We start from the raw sequence: 25,513 nt of genomic DNA on the forward strand, positions 1-25,513 counted from the left end.
TACTCTCTATCGGGCCGCTCGCGTCTCTATTTTCCCGCTCCGATCGACGTCTTATCGGTCCGGTCGGGCCTTTCCTTTCTTTGTCTTAGGAGCAGTGGCCACACAGAGAAAAAAGATATCTTATATTTTTATTTTAACTTATCAAAATGCCCAAACAAAAAGTTCACATATTTACGTTTGGATAATTCAGCTTAAGACTCGTATCTTGTTTATATTTGACTTATACAAATACGTCCTAGTGAAAATATTCTAGATTAGTTAAAAAATATAATTTTATTAAGAAATTGTAGTAGTAAACCTTGTTAAACAAAAGTAACCAACCAACCAATTTTGGAACCTAAAATTAATTAGAATTAATTTTGAGAGAGATCAGAATACAAATCGATTAACTATTAATTTTATATATACCCTTATTAATAAAAAATAATTAAAAATTCACTGCATTTTTTTCTCTGCACTCAAATCTTTATATAAATATTGATGTTGGTATTAGGTGTTTTTATGCCTTGCCTCAACTCACTCGCAATGCATTTTATCTGACGCCATAGCAATCTGTGTGTAATTATGTTAATTATTAATTAGCATTAGCACAGTTCCTGGTTCTTGGGCCAATATCTCACTTGATTTGATCTGGCCCTGCCGCAGCTGCTGCAGAATCTGTGTACCTGAGACTCACTTGAATTTCAGGCCACCGGGAACGGTGGACACACATGAAACTAGTTTCACAGGCGACGACAGGTTTCAAAGCATCGGCATTCATGGATGTAGCAATATGTGCACAGTGATTCTCTGGTGATTTTCCGAGGGTGGATCGAAATCCTTGCTTACGCTGACCGATCGCATATGCTGGGAAATTCCACTTGATTTCGAGTGTTTGTTCTTGAGTTTATTTATTTAGCTCTTTACCTTATCACATTCGGGGTGTGGACGCGCGGTTATCAAATCTCAGCAGTCTGATGCACTCGAAAAGCGAATAAGTCGAGTGACTATAAATAATTGCCAATGGTATTTTAATAATCATTTATCGATCACATGAGTTTGGCATTGAATATGCGTTATACTGCAGATGGGACTTTTATTATTTCCCTCAAGGTACGAGCATTGTTCAACAGCCAGATAATTGCATATGCAAAAGAGAACATTGTTGTGAAGTACTAGGAAGAATCTTTTCTATGTAGTAACACCTCCAGTATCTTACCTCATATTTGTTAATATTTAAACTAGCATTTAGTATCTGTTAGCTGTTGGTGTGGCACGTTGAATTATCATGTTGCCAGAAAATAAACATAATGAAAGTAAAATTATACATTTAGATGCCTTTGAATAGATATATCAGCAACAAACAGTTATTAAAGTATAGCAGTTAGTGTTTGTTTATGTTTTGACTCCCGTTTATGACAAACTTTCCATCTCGTTTCGGCCTCATCAAGATGCTAAAATATTCTCTAAGAATGACAGACAACTTTTTGGCATCTCTACCCGCCTTTCCGCTTTGGGTGCCATCTGGATTGTACAGATTCAGATTCAAGTTCTCATATTTCGAGGGTTGTGTTTGCATTAGCTTGTTATACGCCTGATGGCTCGTTGACATGAACTATTAGCGGAAATCCGCGACTTTTGCCAACGACAAGATCGCCCAATTGAAGCGTGTGTGTGTGGCATCAAATAAAGCGTTGCAAATTATGTAAAAAAAAGTGGTTAGGCCTAGTCGGGCGATGCGTTTATCAAAACCACTGAGTGGTGTCACAGCGGTTTTGGGTCATTGACTTACCTAACTCCTACTCTCATTAGGTGCACATAGAAAAAAAAAGAAAAAAATCCAACATTGTTTGCAGTGTATGCAGGTGTTTTTTTTGTTTTCTTTAATTCTTATTAATTTACGACCTACAATTGCTTGCAGCAAACATATGTTATTTAATTAAGTGTTGCACTATACAAATATTTTGTAATCTCTTAAAATGATATATCATTTTATATGATTTATGTTATTTTGGGCACGAAAGTCTGAAAAGATTTTGTTTTAAGGAATTGTACCAACTATACCAACCGCTATCTAACATACCACCAAGTTGTATTTAATAGAAATCAGTACAAATATTAGGTCTTAGAATCAGTATTGAAATTAGCCCCAATTATGAGCTTTTGAGATATGGGAAATTTCGGCTCTATTGTTTATGGGCATTATATTTTGAATGTACTTACTGCTTCCAATTGCGATAGGCGCTGCAAAAAGTCGTGCCAGATTGATAGCGCAAAGCTAGTCATTGCTTGCAAGGTTATCATTGCGACTGGATCTTCGATAAGCGCTGGCAAATCTTCTCGTTTATTCTCTTATCTCCATAAATCTAATTGTTTGTCTTATATTTTACCTAAGCAAAGTACCCAGCAACGGATGCGCATAAATAAAAAGCTATAAGCATTTGATAAGTTAAAAAAAAACACAACTTCCACGAGAGTAAATAAATTAATAGCTATATCAGTTATTAGATTTTGAACATTAAATAATCGTTTGAATTGGAAAGCCTACAAAAAGCTAATTGTTGTATAACTTGATTGTCGGTAAAAACTGTTGTAGCAATCACCTTTTCAGTTGATGCTGAGCGGAATGAGAAGTGCCTAAAAGAAGGCAACATTTCTACCAACACCGAAAAAAAATGTATGGAAAAATACAATAATATTAGGAGTTCGATAAGTTAAGATTTTTTGAATCAAATATTCTCATTTAGAACGAAATTTTTAGTTGACGGCCTTGAACCTAGCTTTTAGGTACATTTCCAGTAACTAATAGTTCAATCAAAAGTTCCCTTTAAAACATTGCCAAAAATTAATTTTAATTAAGCCAAGAGTAATAATCAAAGAATCAATACCGCCTAAATACGATTCGGACTTCAATCAGCTAAATTGACCGTCTGATTGAAGACCCTCCAATAAGACTCTCTTGAGCGAAACCCGAGTTTTGAGTGAAGGGGTTCTATAAAAAGCGGGCTATGCTCTCCGACTTACTTCAGAAACTTGTGTCCAAGGAAAGGCAACAGACAGCCGAATAAAAGGGGAATAAACAAACCTAGATAAACACCAAATCAAAGGGAAATGTGTATGAAACGGTTCTCGATCGGCGGTGTTTGCTTTCTGTAATTTTATTTCGCGCAAACAGTGTACAATTTAAAAGTTTCTCAAAACTTAATTGTTTGATTTTAAAGTGTTTGTTTTTGTATTCGCTGCTTAAAAGCTATTAATTGTGCTTTTGTGTCCATGGTGCCGATTGATAACATTCTTCAAAATCACGTCTATCTCATCCAGGTCAAAAAATACTTAAAAGGTATCAATATTGTAATATTAAAATTGTTTTAAAAAGGCCTTTGCCTTGGCAAACAATTGGCCCCATCAATTGCCGCTGGATAAATATTAATATACAGTTTGCTGAAATCTTAATATGTGATTGCATCAGCTGGAAAACTGAGCGAAGTACAGCCTTAACTCTCTGTAAATGAAGTTGTAAAATATTTTGTTCATTATTGTGGATTTCAAAATAAACATACATTCGATGTTTTAAATCTAAGTAGTAAATTTGTAAGCGGCTTAAGTTTGTGTCAACGGTTTGCTTTAAGGAATTTATACTGTATACTTACGTTCTGCAGTGGCTCGTGCCGCAGTTCTGCAATTCAGCGTTTTAGATTTCAATAATTCAGACCGCTACCGGCGTCAATTTGAATTCGAATTTGAGGAGCGTCTGGGAATGTGTGCCGCTCGTCTCTAATTTTTTGCCATTATTATCTTGTTTCCAGCAACGCATTACGATGAAAGATTTGAAAACGGAGACCCCAGCGAGCGGCTGTCCCTCGAATCTAGAGACCAGCAGGGTAAGTGCATCGAAGAGAAACTTCTAAGGTTACCCAAACATCCAAGTAATGAGGGCTACACTTAAATAATAACAAAAACAATGAAGTCAATATTGTTATAAACAATGTATTTTATACTATTTTCATTAAAAGAAAACATTCATTGATCCATTAAAAATTAATTGAATTTCTAAGCCATAAAGACTTGGGTATAAAGAAATTAAACAAAGAAGTCAATTTTAGAATGAAACGAAATCTAATACTTTTGTTTAATGCTTATCCTAAATATGCGTTAGATTAACAAATTGATAAGGGAGATTAAATTAGTAGATTTGCTTATAAAATAAACAAGAAAGAAATTAAAAATAAAACATTGAACAGACTATACTTGAACTTAAAAATGTTTGGGTCTAAATATCTAAATCAAGCTAACAAAAAATATATCATTTCGGGTTTTACGTTATAATCGATTTTAAAATACTTATTTAATTTGTTTTCAGTGTGGTAGCAGTGGAGAGGCGCTGCTAAATCATTCCGTGCAGCCCGTGGCGTTGGAATCGTCTGAGCTAGTCCCGGATCAGAAGGCCCGCGACAACTGGGGCAGTTCGCTGGAGTTCCTGATGTCCTGCATCGCCCTGAGCGTGGGATTAGGCAACGTGTGGCGTTTCCCATTCACGGCCCTGGAAAATGGAGGAGGCGCCTTCCTAATTCCCTATCTTATCGTCCTTTTTGTGGTAGGAAAGCCGATTTACTACATGGAGATGCTGCTGGGCCAGTTTTCCAGTCGTGGCATCGTGCAGGTCTTTGACTTTGCACCCCTCATGAGAGGTAAGACGATAACCAAAACGTTTAGCAACTAAGAAACAACAAACAACAGCCAACTATGTTTTACAGTTTTCTTTTCTATATAATTCGGCTACAATGGCAACCGTCTTCATTGCAACTTTTTTTACAACAAATTTTCAAAACAATAACATTGAAATTCAAATGAAACTTATTTAGCATACATTATTTTTTGTTTGTCAGTAGATGTCCGTATATATGAGCCGAGCCATCGACATAAACCTTATTATTTTTAATTTTAATTAGAAGTATGCTACGCAGTAAAGGAGACTTTTGCGACTTTAACAGGTATATATATTTTTGATCAGCAACACTAGGTTTAGTAACTGTGTCCGTTAGTTTCTTAGTTTAAAAACTTTTTGATTGTTACTCATTTAATATTTAATCGAAACAAAAACACTTTTTAAAGAGGTTAGTAAATAAGACAAAATATATACCATGATTATGAAGCGACCTATTTAATTTCAAACTTTGTAATTTTCAGGTGTAGGCTATGCCCAACTTTTGGCCCTTGGCGTTCTGGCCACATACTATGCCTCGGTGATGGCCCTAACGTTGCGATACTTCTTCGATTCCTTCGCGTCGGAGCTGCCCTGGAGCTACTGCCGTCCGGAGTGGGGTGACGGGTGCGTGAGTGCATCCGGAGGTCGGCCTTTCGAGGGTCAGCTGCAGCGAAACTTCAGCTCCTCCACGCAGCTCTACCTGCAACGCGTCGTGCTGAACGAGACGGAGTCGCTGGACCAGGGAATAGGTTATCCCAGTGGTAGCTTGGCTCTAATGCTGGGGCTGTCCTGGCTAACAGTTACGCTGATCATCATCAGGGGCGTGAAGAGCTCCGGCAAGGCGGCTTATGTCCTGGCTCTGTTTCCATACGTCGTCATGTTCATCCTGCTCGTGAGAGCCTTGACTTTGCCGGGGGCCTACGAGGGTGTAATGTACTTCCTGACGCCCCAGTGGGGCAAACTCCTGGAACCGGAGGTGTGGTACAATGCCGTGACCCAGGTGTTCTTCTCACTGGCCGTCTGCTTTGGCGTGATCATCATGTACTCGTCGTACAACCGATTCGGGCACAATGTGTACAGGGATGCCAACATCGTGACCACTCTGGATACCTTCACCTCGCTGCTCTCGGGGGTGATTATCTTCGGAATTTTGGGTAATCTGGCCCACGAGTCGGGCACCAAGGACATTGCCAGTGTGGTGAAGGCAGGTCCTGGACTGGCCTTCATCTCCTATCCCGACGCCATTGCCAAGTTCAAGCTGCTGCCGCAGGTCTTCTCGCTACTCTTCTTCGTCATGCTCTTCATGCTGGGCGTGGGCAGCAATGTGGGCATGGTCAGCTGCATCATGACCGTGCTGAAGGATCAGTTCGTGAACGTCAAGCTGTGGATCATCGTGGTCTGCCTCTCGTCAATTGGATTTCTTGTGGGTCTGATCTACATCACGCCCGGCGGTCAGCACATCATCACACTGATGGACTTTCACGGCGTGACCTTTGTGTCCCTAGTGTCGGCCATCTTCGAGCTGATCGCCGTGGGCTGGATCTACGGCACCAAACGCCTCTGCCAGGATGCCGAATACATGCTGAACATCAAGACCTCCAACTACTATCGGATATGCTGGTCCATTGTCACGCCGTTGGTTATGGTTGTCATCCTGGTGTACAGCCTGCTAACCATGCGTCCACTCAGCTACAACGGACAGGAGTTCCCGCTGTCCTATAGAAGTGAGAAATGTTGCTGCTTTAATTTAAGATTGCCTTTAACATGTTTTCCTTTCAGTTTTCGGCTGGTGTGTTTCTGGCTTCATTATTGGCCAGCTGTTCTACTGGGCCTTCTATGCCAACTGCAAGCAGCCAAAGGGAACGCTGAAGGGTCGCATAAGCCATTCAATTAAGCCGCACTCCGATTGGGGTCCTCTGGACTCCAAGAAGCTGATGGACTACCAGATGTTCCTGCGCCACAAGGACGAGAACGATTCCATGCTCCCAAATCGTGGCTGTGTTTGCATTACAGTTGTGGATCGCATTTTTGGTTGAGTCAGCATTTGTTATCATGTTCTGTCGTCTTTAAAGCATAGTTCCTTTTTTTTGCATTCATTCCTAATTGGAAATTTTGTATGGCAGCTTGTACTTAATTTTATTTTACATACGTTTTTATTTATACAAAAATGAAATCAAACAAAAATCAATTAACTCGAAAGTTTGCTCTTAAGCAATTCCAATTGCTGCCAGACTGAATTTTCGGTGTTTCATTTTTGCAATGTCAGTTATTTGTTGTTTTGTTTTTAGCATTTGGCCAGACGGCAACAAATTGCTTCGGCTGGCCGAAGGTAAGACAACTGTATCTAAGGAATTTTCAATATTTAAAACTAACAATTAGCAAGTCTGCATTTGTCTCAGTCTCCGAACGGACATCTCAGTGCACAGACATTTATTCGAGTTTCAATTTGTTTTGCAAGTTTGACACACTTTGCATACAGTTTGCCATCATTGTTGCTGCTTTTGCTGCCGCCGTCCATCTGGCCATCTTCATTCGCCAGTTTTGTCTGCGGCAGTTGAAAATTAATATGTCGGTTCTCTGGACCTGCAAATGTCTTAACTAAAAGTTATTTTGGCCATTCCTTTTTTCCAACCGTTTGGCCTGGCGGTTGGGCAAGTGGAAATGGCTTCTAAATGCGTTTTGCTAAATGCACATAGAGTTGTCAAGGACAGTCGCGTTGGGTTTGCTTGACATTTGAGCGCTGAGCGCTGACAGCCGCATTACGTATACGCCGCGTGGATATGCCCCATCGCTTGCAGAACGAATGAATCCAGAGACAACGGCAAGGAAATTAAAAAAGTTAGCCTCTAAATGGCTTGCGCTCTGATTTCACTGCAAAAGGTGCAAGAAACAATATCAACAAGGAAAGAACTTGCCAGCAACAAGCAACTAACAAGCATTGAAGCTTAATAATATCCTCCTTTAAGGAGCCTCCTCCTGCAGCGCGGCTGCAGCTAATGAAATAACTTTGTGGCAACTTTTGCATTGCCTTGCCGGAATTTGCTTAAAGCGTAGAGCGCAAATAAAATTGCCGAGATTGCAGTTACTCGCAATCAAAGGCGTTCGAAATATTTTAACGGCGCGGGTAAATAAACGTTTGGCTTTAAGCGAGCTGCCGCTCAAATCATTTACAATAAGCGGAAATAATTTGCCGAGAGCCCAGTGGGTCGGTGGTTTGTTGGCGTTGCGGTGCACTGATGCACATAACCGAAAAAGAGGAAACAATTGAGGGCAATTTATTAAACGGCTGCACGGCTTGCAGCGGACAGTTGCTGGGGATTGGGGATTGGGGAGCATCAAAACGAGTGCGAAACAAATCCACGCAAAAGGGAACATAAAAACGCGGTATATAGAGCAATCGCGGAATGCTTTAAACTTTCATTTTCGCAGACTATCCACTATGAATATTTTAATAAAACTCATTGAAATGCGCTGGAGTACTGGAAAACCAATGAGCTCTTTAAACTCGTAATAAGCATTTTAGAAACTATGCTTAAATGGATCAAAGATTAAGTTGAAAACCTAGCAAATTTTAATGGAAGGAAGGAAAACTGCATTCTTAGCTTTGTCTGACCTTACTTTACTTTTCACTTAAAAAACTAAAATCTAAAAACTTGTGTTTGGACTTTGGTTCCTATTATAAACACAAAAGTAAATCATTTACATTTTATGCTATATTCCAAATTTATGCATCCTTAGTTTTTGTTTCAAATGCTTTTAAAGTTATTAACTAAATAATACAATATTCAAATATAATTGTATTTGTTTTAGATAACTACTTTTCTCTTACAAAACGAGAAAGTTTCAATTTAGATTTTGGTACGCAAATTTAAATTACTTTTCTAAGAAGTGAATTTATACTTTAAGCTGTGCCTAAAATGTTTGTACGTACTTTTTTGTGTAATTTCGGTGCTTTAAGGTCGCAGGACTTTGTTAAAGGCTCCTTGTTTTTTTAAGGTGACCAAAGGAGGTAAAGTGGTGTTCACGGCGGGAGTGCAAAAGCTGCTCGTCATGCGTGCTGGCAGCGGGAATCGTTCTGTGACGTTTTCAGCGTTTTTGTTTTGCACTCTGCCAACTTCAGGGTCTCACCAGGACCCATTGCCCCTGCCATTGCTCCTCCTCATCGTCATCGTCACCGTCATCGTCATAGTCATAGTCAGTGGCATTGCAGGCTGCGTCTACGTCTAGCTGGCTACGTGAGCCGCTTGAGTGATTCACCTGCTCGCCGACATTTGCATTTTGCATGCCGGAGCGACTCCTGCTCCTGACGGAGGCGAAGGTCCTTGCTGCATTGCTGCCGACTGCTGGCTGTTAGCTGATGGTAATGGCTGTGACACGCATTAGGGAATTATTTTACACACCTCGCATGTGGCGGCCATTAAAGGCGCTGCTGCTGACGATTTGATTTGTAGGCCACACACCTAAAAAAAAAAAACAGGCAGGTGAGACATGCAAAGCCAGTGGCGCTCCAGAAACTCTCCAAAAACACCAGCCAATGCCAAGTGGAAAATAGAAAATGCAAAAGTCGATGCCAAAGCCGTCAGCTGCAAAAAGCTTGCCGCACCTTTTATTGTAATCTGCATTTAAGTGGCTTTCTTTTGTGCTGCTCCATTTTAGGGTATGGGAAATTTACTATTTTCTTTTTTTTTTTTTTTGCTGCCCCTTTTGCACCTTTCAATTTGGCGCACTTTTCTTGGCGACCATTGGCAGCAATTTTTCGGCTAACTGCCGCTCGTTTGAAATGCTAATATGCAACTTTGACGCGATTGTCGAGCACCGTTTGCCGTTTTGCCGGCAATTGCCAGACAATTTTATTTTCGTTACGCTTATGGGCGAGATAAGGGCCGGATGCAATTTTCCCCACCAGGGAATCCAAAGAAGCTTGCCCATCCTTAAAGCCATCCCAGTTGTTTTAAGTGGCTTTAAGGACCGTTTTGGCACCGCTCGCAGTGCTCGTCAAACTGTAATGCTGAATTTCAGACTGCAAGCGAATTACTTTCGGCATCCGGCAAATTGATTGCCATCTGAGTGCCGCAACTCGTCCGCTTTTCCTCCATTTCTGCCCCATTCCGTTGCAATTTTCGTACAATGCAACGTTTGACCCGAAAGCGCCACCACCTTCTCCGACCTTTGTATCCTTATTTTTTCTTCCCGTTTTTTCGTTCGTGTAGCATTTTCAGTGCATGCAAATATACGTGAACGTAAAAATTTCCATATAAACTGCAACTCGCTTTCCGGCAATTCAAGTGCAAATATGTTGGCATGCCGCACTTGAGTGTCAAGTTGCCGGCACATGAAACGCAATTGTTATGAATTGGCCGTGCTAGGTGACTCGACCACGCCTCCCGCCCACAACAAACAGGACTATATGTATATATGTGTGCTTTTGCATAAGAAGGTGTTGGGGCAGAGGCGAGGCCACAGTATGCAAATGCAAATGGATAGATCAAACAGACGTCATCACAACCGAATGCTGATTGTTTGACGGCATTTAAAAGCAAGTGCCGAAATTTATTTTCACTCTTCCCAAAATAAATTGAGTTGCTGGCCAGCACTCCTGATGAAATGCGTACTTTTCTCAGTGAGAGTTTATTTTGAGAATGCTGCTTACGGCACAGAAAAGTGAAATATCAACAATATTAGTGACTGTCGTACTTTAAGGCATATATGAGCTTACTGGTTTGCAAGTGGAGATCGTCAAAGAAATGTTTTGAATGGATAAGGTAGACAAATTAAAATAAACATGCTTTGTGCATGCCAAAATAGCCTACTTAATTGAAATCGTGATCATTCTTTGACTTCAAATTTTTTTATAAGTTAAGTTTTCTTAAAAACAATTTAAAAAATTAATTTCATAACATATTATCTTAATTAATGGACACATATGTACCCTAGCCTATTATGAATATTTATTGTAGACAGTTTTCTATAAAGCCTTATATTAAATCTCCAATGTATTGTGTTTTATATGTGTTTAAAAGTATAAATGAGAATATGTATATATGTACCCTAGCCTATTATGAATATTTATTGTATCCTAAGAATAAGAATATATAAAATCTTTCACTTACAATGTTTTCTATTTGTTTCAAACTATAATTGAAAATTGTTTGTTGTTATTGTTAATTATACTGGCTACTGCTATTGGCTTAGAAATCAGACTTGTATTCAAGTCAAAGGTTTTTCAACAGTCGACGTGAAAATCAAGAAGTAAAGATAGGCTGATAACCTGTCTGAGCAGCTAACTGGCCAATTTGTTGTTCCGACTCAGAGCTAAGCTCTGGCAACATATGGCCTCTATCAATCGGATAATGCTCAGCCATATCCCAGAGTCTTAGGACATTCGATCTTCGGTTAGGCGGGCACTTGTTTACTCCGTTTCCACACGCTTTGTTTGCACCTTTGTGCTGTTATTGTTTGTGTCAGCAGGCAGAGCAGAGCCGAGTCTAAGTCCCAGTTTCGGTTCCACTTGGAGTCGCAGTGCCAGTCTCTGGGGGCTAAGCCCGAGCTGGAGGACAACAAGTGCAGCTGTCAGAAAGAAGTTTACTGGCCAAACGCACTGGCGAGCGGAACTGAAAATAACAAATGTGTAAGTGAAGTGGGGAAGGGGAAAGCTGAGGGAAAGCTGGGGGAAAGCTGGGAGAAAGGCCTGGGAAAAGCCAGGAAAAAGCGAAGGGACAACAGCTGCAACAGCTGGTTCCCGTTCATGTTCTGCTGCTGGTTGTGTGATCCTGGCCACAGAAACGTTGATTGGCCAGCGCCGGAAAAAGAAGTTATAACCATCAAGGCGGAAACGGATGTGGCACAGACGTTTCCGTTTTTTCCCCAGTCAACTGCACTCGCACACACTCGAAATTATATTTGAACCCGGCACATGCAGTGCATACTTTTCGGGCACACAGAACGCCCCCATTTTCCCCCATTTTCCCCTTTTCCCAACCCTTTTCTCTTCCTTTCTTTCCTGCGGCAACACCGCACAATGCCTGTCAAATAAAATCATTTTGCATTGCAGAAATACAAATAGGAAAAAAGATGAGGGAACACTCAACTGCGTTTAGCGGCAAACCGCAAGCACTTCTAATCAAAATATTAAAGAATTTCTTTATGGCTGCGTCTGCGGTTTGCTGTGAGCTGCAAAAATATTTAAATTCTGCAACAATTCCAAGAGTTGCCTTCTAATTGAATGAGCCCTTGTCTTGGACTTTGTTGTGGCTTTCCGCCCACATTGTTTATTTGCCAAGGCACAAGGATTTGGGGTGAGCCATAAAAATGGCAACACGTGCTCATAAAACTAACATTACATGCCGCTAGTTGGCCATTTCCTTTGGCCCGGCGCTTCAATAAACAACATCCTTTGATTATTTTAGCAGGGGCAAGGCGTTAGCAGCTGCTAAATGGTCCAGAAAGTTCACAGGGTTAGCCATGGCTATTCTCCTTTGGCCAGCTTATATATCGTATTATGCCGTGCATTCAGCTTGTTTGGCCGCAACACTGCGTATGCGCAATGTTGGCTCTGTCTAACGAGCAAAACTCTGTGAATCGCTTGGAGGTAGGTTCACACGTGGCCGGAAAAAAAGAAAATCAAAACTAATTGCATGGGTTGGGCAACTATATAACCGATCCGAGCATTCACTTTATGGCTATAGGAAAACTTTTCAATTGCTCTCGAAACGCGAAGCCCTTAAAGCCACCCCCACGGACGGTCGGTGGGTGCACTAATTATTTGCATGCAAAATTAAACCGTTAAACAGCTCTGGCAAGGAGTGCATTTTCCACCACCCAACATCCACCACCCAACACCCGATTTTCCCTTTTCGCAAAACGCACGTTTGGCCGGGCAGAGGGGAAAGGAGGGGTTTAGGGGTAAATTTGCATCTTTTGTTGCAAAACTTTCATGGGCCCAAAGTTACATGTTTTGCATTTGACTTGCGCATGGTTGACACGGTCGATGGGCGGGAAAACGGGGCGGAAAAGGGTGCGGGGGTAGCGGGAAAAGCGCGGAGCTGGTGGAAAAGTTTTGTACCTTTGCCGACGGGCGGCAGCAGCGAACGTAGCGCGTATGAAAACTAATAAAGTGTGCAACGTGCAATGGAAAATGGCGGCGTGCTCATTTGCAAACATTGCCAAAGGGGCGGGACGAGGAGGCGGCGGCGTGGCCGCAACAACTTGTGCCGCTTTAAACCGCCATTTCCCGGCCATTTTCCAGCAGGCATCTTTAAGCTGCTGCTGCTGCTGCTGCTGCTGCTGCTGTAGCTGCATTCGCTGCCAGACAAATTAGATCAAAGTCGAGTCTATCTCTGTGCCTCTGTGCCTTCCCCATCCCCTCGCTCTGGCGCATTTGGCAAGCGCTTTGACAATTTATGGGGCCGGCAAGCGTTGCCAAAAGCGGGACAGTTATGCCGTTTGAGATAATTGCATTTTATTGCCTTTTATATACTATCCCTGCCGGCTGCACTTAATGCCGCGGCAAAAAGGAATTCTTTAAGTTGGCCATTTGTTCCGGCCCGATATCTCTGCGCTGGCGCTGCACTTGGTGAAATTGTTTAAAGCAAAGTTTTTAGCCGAAAACTTTTTCCAGCACCGCGTTGCGCTGAAAGATCATTGCGAAAAGTTTAAAACACCGTTTGCGATCCTTATCGAGCATGGCCAAACGTTTGGCAAATTGTCGCCATAAATAATAAATATTAACAAAAGCCGGCGATATGATTGTGCCGTGCCAAATTGCCGTGGCATTTTTTGTCCCCGACTGGCAATTTTCATTACTTTTTTTTTTTTTGCCTTCACAAAGGCGGAGGACGTTAAGCAAAATGAATAGATTGGATTAGCTAAACCTGATTTCCGAAGTTGCCAGAACTTGTTCTGAGCCGTGTTATCTGCGCCATGAAAATTATAAAATTAGCCGGCATAAGCACTTCACATGGCAAGGGATGACTTGGGAAGTTGTGCCAAATCCGGGAGTCACGTAAGCGCCGCCAGGATTGCAACTGCAGCTAATTGGAGCTGGCTCAGAGGAAAAAATGTTATGGCACCTCCTGCACGTGATGGCGCCGAAACTCATTAGCACAACTTTGGATGCGGATTACTTTAACTGGCATTATTAAATGCGGCCCATATCAATAAATCAGTGGCAAATGCATGAATATCCTTGTCTGAGCACTCAATCAAATTGAAATCCAATGGGCTGATTAGTGGGCGGTCCGCCCCCATTGTGAACTGGTGAATAATTAAGGCCGAAAATGACAATATTTGTCTGGCAGTTTGCAAGGCTGTCTAATAAGAAGCCAAAATCCAGACAGACTCTAGACAGACTGGCAGCCAGATAATATGGCTAATACGACAATACACAGGCTGGCGTCTGAGATGCCAGTGCTAGTGCTCCTACCAATTGCCTGTCTTGAGACAGAAACTTGAGTGCATTTGCACAAATTGAAAGCTGTCTTACAATCCGCCCAGCTACCTGCCAAAATATCTCAAGACAAGCCCACATCCCTGCGCCTTTTGTGGCTAATTATGTCACTTATTTGGGTGAAATGTCACTGCTCCGGCAGTGACTTGTGTATTGCCTTGGTTGCGACAAAATTCTGACATTTCTGTCAACTAACTGGGTTGCAAGCTGAGTCTGGAGCGCCGTCGAAACACTTGCCCCAATCAAATATTCATTACAATATCCAGCTATCAATCAACTGAAAGTACATTCGAAAAAGTCAGGACGACGCGCCGCTCCGCCTTCCCGGCATTTAAATATGCCATGAGACAGGAGCCCGCCGGTACACATGTTTAACCTAATGAATTTGCATACGAGAGCAGCGAAGGTTCGCCGTATTCCCACGGGAATTGAAGATCAAAGGCGGAGTTCTCCCATGTGCGACCCTCGATTGGCATAGCGACGCATTCATTAACTGTCAACCGTATTTATACATTTCCCCGAAAAGAGGACACATGCGACAAATTGGATGCCGTAGGATAGAAAGTAGCGCACTGTCGAGTCACTGTATTTGCTTCAGCTGGCCGAGATTTCAGGCAGATTAAAGAACATTTAGGTGTTGATTTTGATGCTGAGCTCTTGTCAGACAATGGTCCTTTGTGGGAGGCATCCTTGCTTGGATTTTATCTGTTTTTGTTTGCACTGACCGGGGCCTGCGATAATTATCAAACAATAAAAACAATAAACTGCCACGGCAACGGGAAGACACAAAACGAAAACTCAAAGTAAATGCCCGTTTTAAGAGCTGCCAAGGTGCGCAAAACTTTTATCTTTCGTTGCGTTTTTCCCCCGACCTTTATTTTTTTCTTGCCGCACTGCCAGTAAACTGTGACCAGCAGCAGCAGGGAAAACATCAAAAGAGTCGCTAAAGGAGGGCGGGAAAGCGAGGAGAAAGCGAGGAGAAAGCTTCTTGGGCGGACAAAAGCACCGCCAAGTGCACTTTGTAAGAAGAGCAGTAAAACGGGCGGCATAAAAGAAAGTGCAGAAAGGGTTTGTCGTGCGATAAGCAGAATTTATTTGTCTGCGGGTATTGACAAGCGACAAGTGGGGTCGTCGAGTGGAATTTCTGAGGAGGAGATTGGGAGCAAGCTATCCGGATTCCGGATTTCGAAATGGCGAAATGGGTATGGCCACTGGTCGCCCGAGCAGGGACCGCCACCATTGGCCGCTGATTAGCGCCCGAACAGGGACCACCACTTAAAATTCCTAGCGGCGCATCGATAATTTATTATGCAACTCTGTTTGGCGGTCCTTTTGCCTAGGCATTTCGTGCCAATAAAAGATTTACGCAGCCTGAATTTGAAATGCCCCCCAAAACTCGGGCGAAAGCTCCAGCTCAGACAGGAATCCGAAACTGAGGAGAGGCAACCCGAAATGAAACTAGTATACACCTGGGAATTTCGTTAATTACGCTGAATAAATGCAGGAAATGCCGAGCAGACGAATCGAAAGAGAATTAGATGTCCTTGGCGCCAGATAGGATAGCAATTTTCGATGGATCATAACTCAAAACTTGATAATAATCGAGGGGCAATCTGAATGCGAAATGCTCTTCAGCAATTGCGCCAGGACGTGTGGATTTATATATTTTCTTATTATTCTGCTTATGTTTTAGCCAGTCCTCTTTGGGCTTAAAATACCCCCGCCCTCTCACAGGCCCATATAAAAATTCCTTTTGAGCCTTATTAAAAAATTCCAGTGCTGTCAGCAGCAGGCCGCTTTAAACGGGTGCTGGAGTTGGGATCCCGGTCCAAGGTTCTAGGTCCCCAGTTCCCGACTTCCCATTCCGAGGGGATATGGCCACGCATAAAGAAATCAATCAGGCGGCACAATGCAGGCAGGCCCCCCAAGCGATAAGTCGCTCAAAATGACTCGACGAACTCGGCGTTTAATGGTCCGTGAAACGTGAAACACTTTTAGCTATCTGCCGGAGTTAGGGGCACGGCGTCTTTTTGGATTTTTTAAACTCACATGTAAATGGCTGCTAATGCCCGGCTAAGCCATCCCACCCACCGGCCGTCTTAAGGCTTAAGGCCAAAACTTTTGGCCATTGAATTATGCATTTTAATTTCGGGATAGCCCGTCAAAGGCACGGGCGTGGAACATTTATTACTCGGCTTTGGCTATTTTCAACACTTTAATTTAACTTTCGGGCACTGCATTTCCTCCTCGGCCATTTCTTTTCACCAGTCCCAAGATGGCTGACATGCTCGTGTGGATGTGAATGTAGATGTGAATGGGAAAAACGAAAGTCTGGAGAAAGTGGGTGGATGTCCGGGCGTTTGCCTTTGTAATGGACATGTTAGACGATGGCAAAAATGATATATGACTTTTTCATTTCCTTAATGAAATTAACTTTGCCGTTTGGCCACGCGGCTGTTCGGTTGTTTGGCCGTTTGGCTACTTGGTTCCTTCGCCTTCATCTTGGCCAGAGTTCTGGTCTTTACATAATGCCAGCCAAATTGCGTTGATTTTTGATGTGTCGGGCAACAATTCATTTTGGCTCATTAGTCGGACCAGCAAGCTGCTGTTCATATATCATTATCTCACTGGCAATCTCGGCATATGCAGTCCGGCTTAAATGGAGCGAGCTAAAAGCATTTCACTTCCAGCTGACGACCATCCCCAATTAAACTGAGCCAACTGCCCGGCGAAGGGCTTAAGCCGATGTACAATAATTTCAACTTAGCAGCCAAGAGCGTCCGTCCAGGTTTAAGTTTCCTGCCGCCCCTCATGCTCCTCGCAGGACTCGATTTCATAGATTATGCGGCTTATGACTGGCCCCGGTAAATGGCCAACCCATGTAAGTTCCTGTTGGCAATCTGTGAGCGCCTCCGTGGGCGGGCTTTGTGTGTAAGTGCGGGCGGCTGACGGTGAGCAATGGGTTTTCCTATGCCATAATTCTGCGTTAAGATGTGATGCACTTTAATTATTTGTACTCCGCAGAGCGTGACCTTAAATCCAGAGACCAGACCCAATTAAATCCAAAGTCGGCCGCATCTTAACTGGGACTCAACTAAGTGAAGTGAGCGCTGGCTATGCAAAAATTCACAAACATTTCAGCTGCAAAATTGTTTACTAACGATGACTTATGCGCTCACCGTTTTGGCCAGAAGAGTATCAGACAATGGGCCTGAAGTTATAATTGGAGAGAGTATTGCTTAAATTATTTATTAAAGATAATGGGCGGTAAATAATAGATTACTTATAAGGGTTTTCAAAAGCATGCGTTATATAATATATAAAATATTTTTAAGCCAAAAGTGCAGTTGATTTATGAAGAAGACATTTACATTTTGCATTGCATACTTTAAGGCACTTTTATAAATTAATTAAAATACCTGCCAATTTTTATTTTAGTAGGTTTTCAACCATATTTTCCCTTAAAATATTAGTGGTTACTTATCACCACAAAATAGCCAGCCGATTCCGCTGTCCATAAATATCCATGAATACCATATTAAAGCCACACTTTCATACCGTATTTAAGCCCAAACGATATGCATAAGAATAGTGGGTCAATATGCAGATTCTCAACTATTTAAAGCGACCCACTTAATCCTTATTGTGGTTAGCCAATTAACCCGCAGTTTGAAGTGTTTGGTCCCATTGTGCGTGTGGCGTAAAAAACGAGCCATTTATTTAATTGAAAATTGTCTCCGCTGTCAGCGGCAGGAGCAGAAAAACAGCAGCCAGAAGGAAAAGCGAGAAAAGCAGAAGGGTCTGGCCGGGCTCAGACTGGAGGCTCCTCCGGCGGAGCAAAGTGAACTGAACTGAGCTGAACTGAACTGAAGTGCAGTGCATGGGCCACGGCCACTTGAGAGGCTGGTGCAGCTGCAGTTTTTCATCGCGACCCCGGGAAAAAAGCGTTGAGGAGATCTTGAGAGAACGAGAACTCACAGCTATTAGTTGTTTAGACGCGTCTGGAGGGGACAGGGAAACTAAACCGGAAGGGATGAGTTGGTCGCACGTGGCTGCTTCATTATACCCGGAAGTAATCATAAATTCCGCACGCATCCAGCAGCTGGACAAAACGGAATAATATTTCGCCCAGTGTGTCAGTCAGTCAGTTAGTCAGTCAGTTGGTCGGCAGTAGTCAGCAGTCCGTAAGGCAGCTGGAGCCGGTTAGGAAATATGGCTACCTTTTTGCCCAGAAATGTCAGGAATATGGAATCGGGAGTTGGGCTGTGGGCTGAGGACAGTGGGAGATGGCTCATCGTGTTGCTAATTTATGGCCGAGGAAATGAAAGTGATAGAGCTGAAAGCAGCAGCCACCGGTCGAGTGAGTGCCTCTGGGCCATGGTTAACATGGTGGAGGCGCCATCGTCTCACCGCCGTCTCCACTGCCTTTGGGCAGTGAAAGGTGGGCGTGGCCGATGGGCAAGTGGGAAAGTGGGCGAGTGTGACGCTTGACAACTGAAGACAGTGACAAATTAGCTTGGCGCGTGGTTGGTGCGCAATTTGCATAATGAGCCTTTGACAAAGATGTGTGGCCACAGTCGCAGCGTTCTATTTATGACTCCGCTCCGATTTCAGTCCTGGCAATAAAGCCCAAAAGGCACTGGCTCCAAATGAAAACGTCACCCGACGACCACACGCACTTTGACACCTTTTGGCCTTTGGGAGAGTGAGAGTGGCAAAGCCAAAAGCCATCCACACATAAAGGCAGCAATCCATATGATTCAGCAAATACACCCAAAGAAAATCACCCAAAGTTTGTGTTTTATTAAAATAGAATAAACAGGCCTGTTCCGGCTTTCACTTTAGAATGTTTAAAACGAAATCGATACCACTTTTGAGCAAGGTTTTTATATCTTCCAAAAACTAATGAAAATTCATTAATTATTGACAGTATTTTAACATTTCTTCGAATTCGAACAAAACATGCGAATGTGTAAACCAGAACCGACCTGAGTATATAAGTATAAGTTTTTTTTTATAATAATATAAAATATAAATCCTTGGTGTTTAATTTCTAAGTCAACGAGTAATTATATCAATTTTTTAATTTGTATACCTTCGGCAGGATTAAGTCAATGTCAATCTTATAATAATAGTTTCCTTGCCACTATTTTTTTTCTGTGCACGTATTGAAAGTTTCGCCTTGCTTTCCCTGGCTAAAAAGCATTTTCACGTTGAGTCAAAAAAAAAAAAGGAAAAAGAAAAAGCGCCGACAGAAACTCTCAGCTTGCTGCTCGTTTTCTTCGTCTTTCACTTTTCTTCTTGTTTTTTTTTGTTTTTTTGCACTTTTGAATGCCAAGTGGCAGGAAACGAGCGACGAAATGTGCTACGGCCTAGAAATTTTTATTGAATGCCTGCAGGTTTTATTGATGTCGTTTAAAGTCGCTCAAGTTGCGCTCGGGCTCGTAAAGATGTCAGCCAAATTACATAGTCAAACGGTGTTGTATCATTCGGCTGGCTATGAAATAAAACCGAAACGGAACTCTTTTTCAGTTATTGTGCCTGCAGTTAACCCCACAAACTTATCCCATGAGCATTTGCCTTTTATGCCTCTTCAGGACTTGGCTGACTTCGTTTAGAGCTGATATTGCTCGACAATGATTGAAAAGTAGTTGCCATTCGGATTTACTGATTTTGCAATCACTTTTACTGCGCAAAGGTATGCAAACAATTTGCCCAAAACGAATGCAAACTTCATTAGACTGTGGATGTGGCAATTTGGCCATGGCTCATTTATCAAAATTTTAATATCACTTCGAGAAAGGTAGAGCGAGCAAACATAATTACACACGGCAATTTACAGGCTCCTCTTGGCAGGATGATTAAGACCCAGCTGTGAGCCTTTTTCCGGCCAATTTTCGACTGCGGTTTTGCTCCTATTCTGTATCCTGGTTTCTGGCTGCTGGCTTCTGGCTTCTGGCCAGGAGTTTTTCCTCGCTCCGTGTGATTCGTGTAATCATTTGGCAATCACAATCAACTTGTTTGCTATCGAAAAAACCAATTATTGACCCGGCTACATGACCACGTAACGTGCAAACAATTGCGGCCATGTTCGAACTTGGCCAACGGACCGGACACCAGAAGACAGAATGTTGAGGCTTTCTCTGCTTTCTCTGCTTTCTCTCCTTTCTCCAGTCTCCATTCTCGTTTCCACTTCTCTTTTTTGTCGGTTTCAGTTGGCAGCTGCCAGGGAAATGTGTTACCCATGTTGGGATTATTTATTTATAGGCCGTGTGGGCGGGGGTGGGAACAAACTTGGCAGATTTTTGCTCATTTTACTCATTTGGTTTGTCAACATTTCGTACATAGTTTTGAGAGGGCGCAAATCTAAGGCCATAAATTTTGCACACTGCCAAAAGTTTTGACACATTTGTTGCTGCTGGTGTTGGAATTCATTTAATACATTTAAAATATATGCCCCAGAGCACTGGCAAGTTTTAATGCGCAGCAAAATTGTTTGACAAGTGTTTCAAGTTGGGTTGGGCACTCATAAGAATAGTTTAAGCCAGGTGACTTTTGCAAGATTCCTGAGTGAGTACAACCCATTTGTGTAATCCGGTAAACTGTGACTGGTTGGCCATGATTGACTGGCTGGAAATGAACTTTATTGGCCTTATCGACTCAACCGAAATTCACGAAAGTAATTGCAGCGATTGACCTCAGTACCGCAGCTGCGGCCGAGGTTGGAGCAGGATTTTCACGGCTTCTTCTGGCCACAAGCCGCAGTCAAATCAGCGTCTGAATGCCGGGAAGTTCCCCCAATCACTATGCTGCTGCCATTGAGTCTATAGCTCAGTCACTCAACCAGTCATTCAGTCAGTCGTTCGCCCCTTTTCAATGAGCCAGGCCAGGCCAGGCCAGGCCACAAATTGGCGTCGGGCGCCTTTAAGCCTTAAATGATTCGGAAGGAAGGAAGGCCATCAAGCAGTCTGGCAACAAAGCATACTTGAAGTATTTAATAAACCGACTGGCAAACACCTCGGCAAACTCATAAACCACACATCAAAAGCAATGAGCTTATGATAATTTGCTTCCGCCCCATAGCCCTTGAACATTTTTGTGCGGCCTATCATTCGTCGCTTAGCAGCCGCAGCTCCCGAAAAGCGTTTTCATATGACAGTCGCGTTAATTATATGCAAACACAAACACAAGCACAAACAGCAACGGCCGCGGCCGCGGCCTAATCCTCTGATGGTTATCGGAAGGCAAGCCGACAAATTAGCCGGGGCCAGATGCTCCGGCTCCCGATGATGAACTCTGGGACTTGCACGCTGCCTGATGGCTCAGCTCATATTTTTGCTTGGCAGGGCTTATTAATTTATTAAGTCGCGCAAACTTTTCTGGCCCCACACACAGTTACAGGGAGGCGGCCTAAGTTTTCAGCCAAACAAACAAACAAAACTACAAAAACAATTGGGCAAAGTTGGCAAGAAGCCGGAAAAAAAAGAGGAATTCTCGGAAAAGCCTCTTTGCCAGCGGCGTTTGTCGCTTCAATGTCGCTTAATGTCACCAAACTGCGGGGCTTAATTATGCAGTATCACACACATTTCCACGCACCAGACACTGCCACACATATATAACCATATATATATATATATATACATATATACATAACCGATTTTTTGCTTAGCCAGTTTATGGTTACTTGAAAATTCAAAAGTTCTGCAGGAAACGAAAGTTGGCGCAATCGTGCAGAAAAGTTCAGAGTGGGCTAAACAAAGCAGTAAAAAAAAAAATAAGAAGGCGGAAAAGGAAAGACCAGACCAGGAGAAAAGTTTTGAGGGCGTGACACAACTAAATGCATTAACTTTTTTTGTTAGCCGCCTGCACTTTAATCTCATCAAGGGGAGCGACGAGCAAATTATTGATTATGTCGTTAATAAATATTGACTCGCCACTCAGGACGGGCTATTAAATGCAATTTAATGAAAGCCGCCCATGCGGCGTATGCGTAATTTGATAGAGCAGTTAATTTAATCGATTTCTGCACTGTTTTCAATCACATCTATATGGAATCCAGAAATAAATCGCAGCGGAAACTGCGGCGGTCATCTCATAAATATTCATGGTTATTGTCATGGCCATTATTATTTATTTTTTAGCCTGAGTGCCAGCAACTAATTAACATCGGCAATCCTTCTGCTTTCGCTCGAAAGCGACTTAATGGTGTAACCTTCTTCGTTTACCTGACCAAAGGGACTAATCCTCCACCTCCTGACATTAAATAGCTCTTCATTAGATGCCTGTCCTTGGCAATCAATGTCCCTTGTCCCACTAAAAGCACGCAGCCCCCCGTCCCCATTCCTTCGGTTTCACTTGGCTGGTGACGAAAATTACGTTAGTCACACATGGAATCTGGCAAATTTTAATGCTAATTTCGTTATGCTGACGCATTAGGCAACATAGTCTAAGCCAATAACAGTAGTCCCCATCTTGGAAGAGCCATTAATGCTGCATGATCTAGACTACTAAATGCTGCCTCTAAGTGGCATCTGCATTAAAACCAGATTTGGCATATTGCATATGGCATATGGCATATGGCATCAAAGCGGGGCAACACCAATCACGAATTTATGAGACATTCAGATATGCAGTATTTGCATATTTAGATATATACACTTGCAAAGAGGGTCCTTTGAAGGAGGCGGCTGGCTAGAAACTTGCTGCTACAATTTCAGTGCGCGACTGCCGCAAGATGGGCGGGAAGTCTGAGTGACGATGCCACATGCATCAAACATGACTCACAAATGCGTTCGCCTGGCACGCCATTCGCCATTCGCCATTCGAAATTCACCATTCACCATTAAATGGCAGCCACTTAAAGCCTTAAATATTCGCAGAGATTCCCTTTGGCAAACTGCAAAACTGCAAGTGGAGTGCTTGTTCTTTTCCGCCTTTAAGAGGATCTCGAGAAACTTGCCTCTTAGTTAACTAAAAACTTGAAGTGCCAGCCCGGCCTGATTGAAGATGTCGGGTTGGTTCTTAGGTGGCACTGTTTGATTAGGCTACAGTAACAGAAACTTGGCAAAAACCCATCAGTTCAGTTGGACAAAAGTTTTGTCAATTAAAATATGAAAAATAAGCCAGTCCAAAAGTGGAGATGGAGTTGGAGATGGACAAACAGTCCAGTGAGCCTCAGTGCCAGTGCCAATGGTAGTGCCAACTAATAAAAAGTTTTGCTGGCAAGTCGCAAAATGACATTGCAAGTAATATTTTGGCTATATTTGGACCAACTTTCACTTGCAACTGTTGCCACCGGAGCCAAACGGCAGGACGACGAGGAGGAGGACGAATTTGCATGCGCCCAGAGTGCCAGAAACTTTTATAATTAATAAATTATTTATGAAGACCGAATGAAAAGGAGCGACCAAGGCAGCCGGGGCCAAGCAAAACAGGAACAACCGACTGCAATTCACTTCATTTTAAATAATGAAAAATTGCTTTGCTTTTGCTTTGGCCAGCGTCATAAATAAACAAGGACGACCAGGATGATGAGAGCTTTGCCCAAAGCGGAGGAGCCAAGTGCAATTTCACATTTTGCAACGGCAGCTTCGAATTCGACTGCCGCTGGCACTGGCACTGGCCCATTCAATGATCCACAACAGATCAGGGCCGTCAGTGGAGCAGAAATGCCTCGGAGGACCTCGGCCAGGGATGCGATGCGCTAATCCATGCGGAATTGCGAACCGCCCGGGGCGCAAATTAATAACAAAAAGCCGAAGCCGAAGCAAAAGCAAAAGCCCAAGCTGAAACTGGAGCTGAAGCTGAAGCTGGAGCCCAGTACCTCGCGAAAATCGTACAATTTGTTAGACGTTTGGCATTTGAATTGATTGAATGCGCGGGCGAATGAGCGATGCAATGCCATGCGATGCGGAACGTGAATGGAAATCGCAGGAATGGCGAACGGCGGCGGCGGGCGGCATTCAATATTAATTCCCCGAATTTATAGCTCGCCAAAAAGCGAGTGTAGTAAATTGAAGTTTCAAATGTGGCTACAGCGGGCCCTATTCCACGGCCAAGAATCCTTAACGGTTCAGCGCCTGGGCGCATTTGATCATTTTTACATTTTAACAACTTTCTGATTGGATTGCGATTGCCGTCATCGAACTCTAAGGTGGCTCTAAACCTAAGCAGTTGGCTCAAAGTTCACCCCTGATTCGATGTTAACTTGAAAGTTCCATTGCCAATGATTGGAGCATGGCAACTACGTTAGAGTGGCTTTGAGTGGGGTGTAAAATTATAGGCTTTACTTCTGGCATTTATTTGTTAAGAATTGATTTTCTCTTTACAATGATTTGAAAGACGTAATTTGTATTCTTTTTAGACTGAAACCCATTTTAGTTTGATTTAGAAAATATTATTCGGTCACTGAGCCTTACAAATAAATCTTTAAATGTATATTTGAACAAATTTTCATGTTAAAGTTAATCCACAAATTCTTGCGAAAAGTCTCAATAAATGTTTGTTTTCGTTACGAAATAATTATGGGCTATGTACGCACTATTTAATATAATACTATTGAGCATCATCCAGAAAAATCCCATAGTAAAATTAACAATTAAAATATTTGAATGTAACATTGTTTTTAAAAATACAAGCTTACCTAAAATGTAATTATGAACATGTTAATTATAATTTTTTTTTATTTAGAACTACGTTTTTCCGTACTTAAAAATAAAAATAAAAATAAAAGGGTAACATACTTTGAAACACAACATTTATAATTTATTTTAATAGTTTTAATCTTGTTTGCTTTAAAAATGTCGGAAATTAATAACATATTTTAGGATCAGTTGTTTCTATTTTATTTCAATATCTCGAAGGTTCACTCTAATCTGGATGCGTGTGCAGTTGGCATATGCTCGCCTTTGTTCTGCTGGGCTGATGAGCCAAGCTGCTGTGCTTTTATCCACTCTGGCACTCTGGTTGCTACCGATATGGGATAAGTGCTTCCTGCCGATGCAATTGCTGCATCTGGCTCTAATGATGCCATAATTGCCTTTGTTCTGCTTGCCAGACTGTAAGCGATACGAGTGTCTCCCCACCTGCTTGGCTTGTCATTGTCGAGCAGATAAATGCCGAGTCGTCATAGTGCACATAATTGCCAGGGCGGACAAAGCAGCATCCTTAAAGCGTTTTCCAAAGCGAGGGTATCAGCTTTCAATAGACAACGACCCCCCCCTAAATAGCCAACAGAAGCGGGTGAAATCGGGGGCTTTTTAAGTCGAGAGATGGGGGAGGGTGAGAAGATGGAAAATCGAGGGGGCGCCTGAAAATAAAAGTCAAAAGTGTTGCTAAAGCATAAAATGTACGACAGTCCGTGAAATTAAATGCCAGCAGGACAT

The 25,513-nt window shown here is 42.6% G+C and overlaps 1 protein-coding gene across 1 annotated transcript; it reads left to right on the forward strand.

The window, feature by feature from the left end:
* Positions 1-3,025: 3,025 nt before the first annotated feature.
* Positions 3,026-6,949, forward strand: LOC108142824 (sodium-dependent nutrient amino acid transporter 1). Its single transcript, XM_017266888.2, has 5 exons — positions 3,026-3,319; positions 3,786-3,860; positions 4,340-4,667; positions 5,167-6,408; positions 6,464-6,949. The coding sequence occupies exons 2-5, from the start codon at positions 3,798-3,800 to the stop codon at positions 6,718-6,720; spliced, it is 1,890 nt and encodes a 629-aa protein (XP_017122377.1). The 5' UTR covers positions 3,026-3,319; positions 3,786-3,797; the 3' UTR covers positions 6,721-6,949.
* Positions 6,950-25,513: the final 18,564 nt, after the last annotated feature.

Source organism: Drosophila elegans, unplaced genomic scaffold, assembly GCF_018152505.1.
Source record: "Drosophila elegans isolate 14027-0461.03 unplaced genomic scaffold, ASM1815250v1 contig_208, whole genome shotgun sequence".
NCBI lineage: Eukaryota > Metazoa > Arthropoda > Insecta > Diptera > Drosophilidae > Drosophila > Drosophila elegans.

Coding starts and splice junctions, on each gene's coding strand:
- LOC108142824 (XM_017266888.2), top strand. CDS start 3,798: ATGAAAGATTTGAAAACGGAGACCCCAGCGAGCGGCTGTCCCTCGAAT. Junction 4,668..5,166: donor CTTTGCACCCCTCATGAGAG/GTAAGACGATAA, acceptor TGTAATTTTCAG/GTGTAGGCTATGCCCAACTT. Junction 6,409..6,463: donor GTTCCCGCTGTCCTATAGAA/GTGAGAAATGTT, acceptor TTTTCCTTTCAG/TTTTCGGCTGGTGTGTTTCT.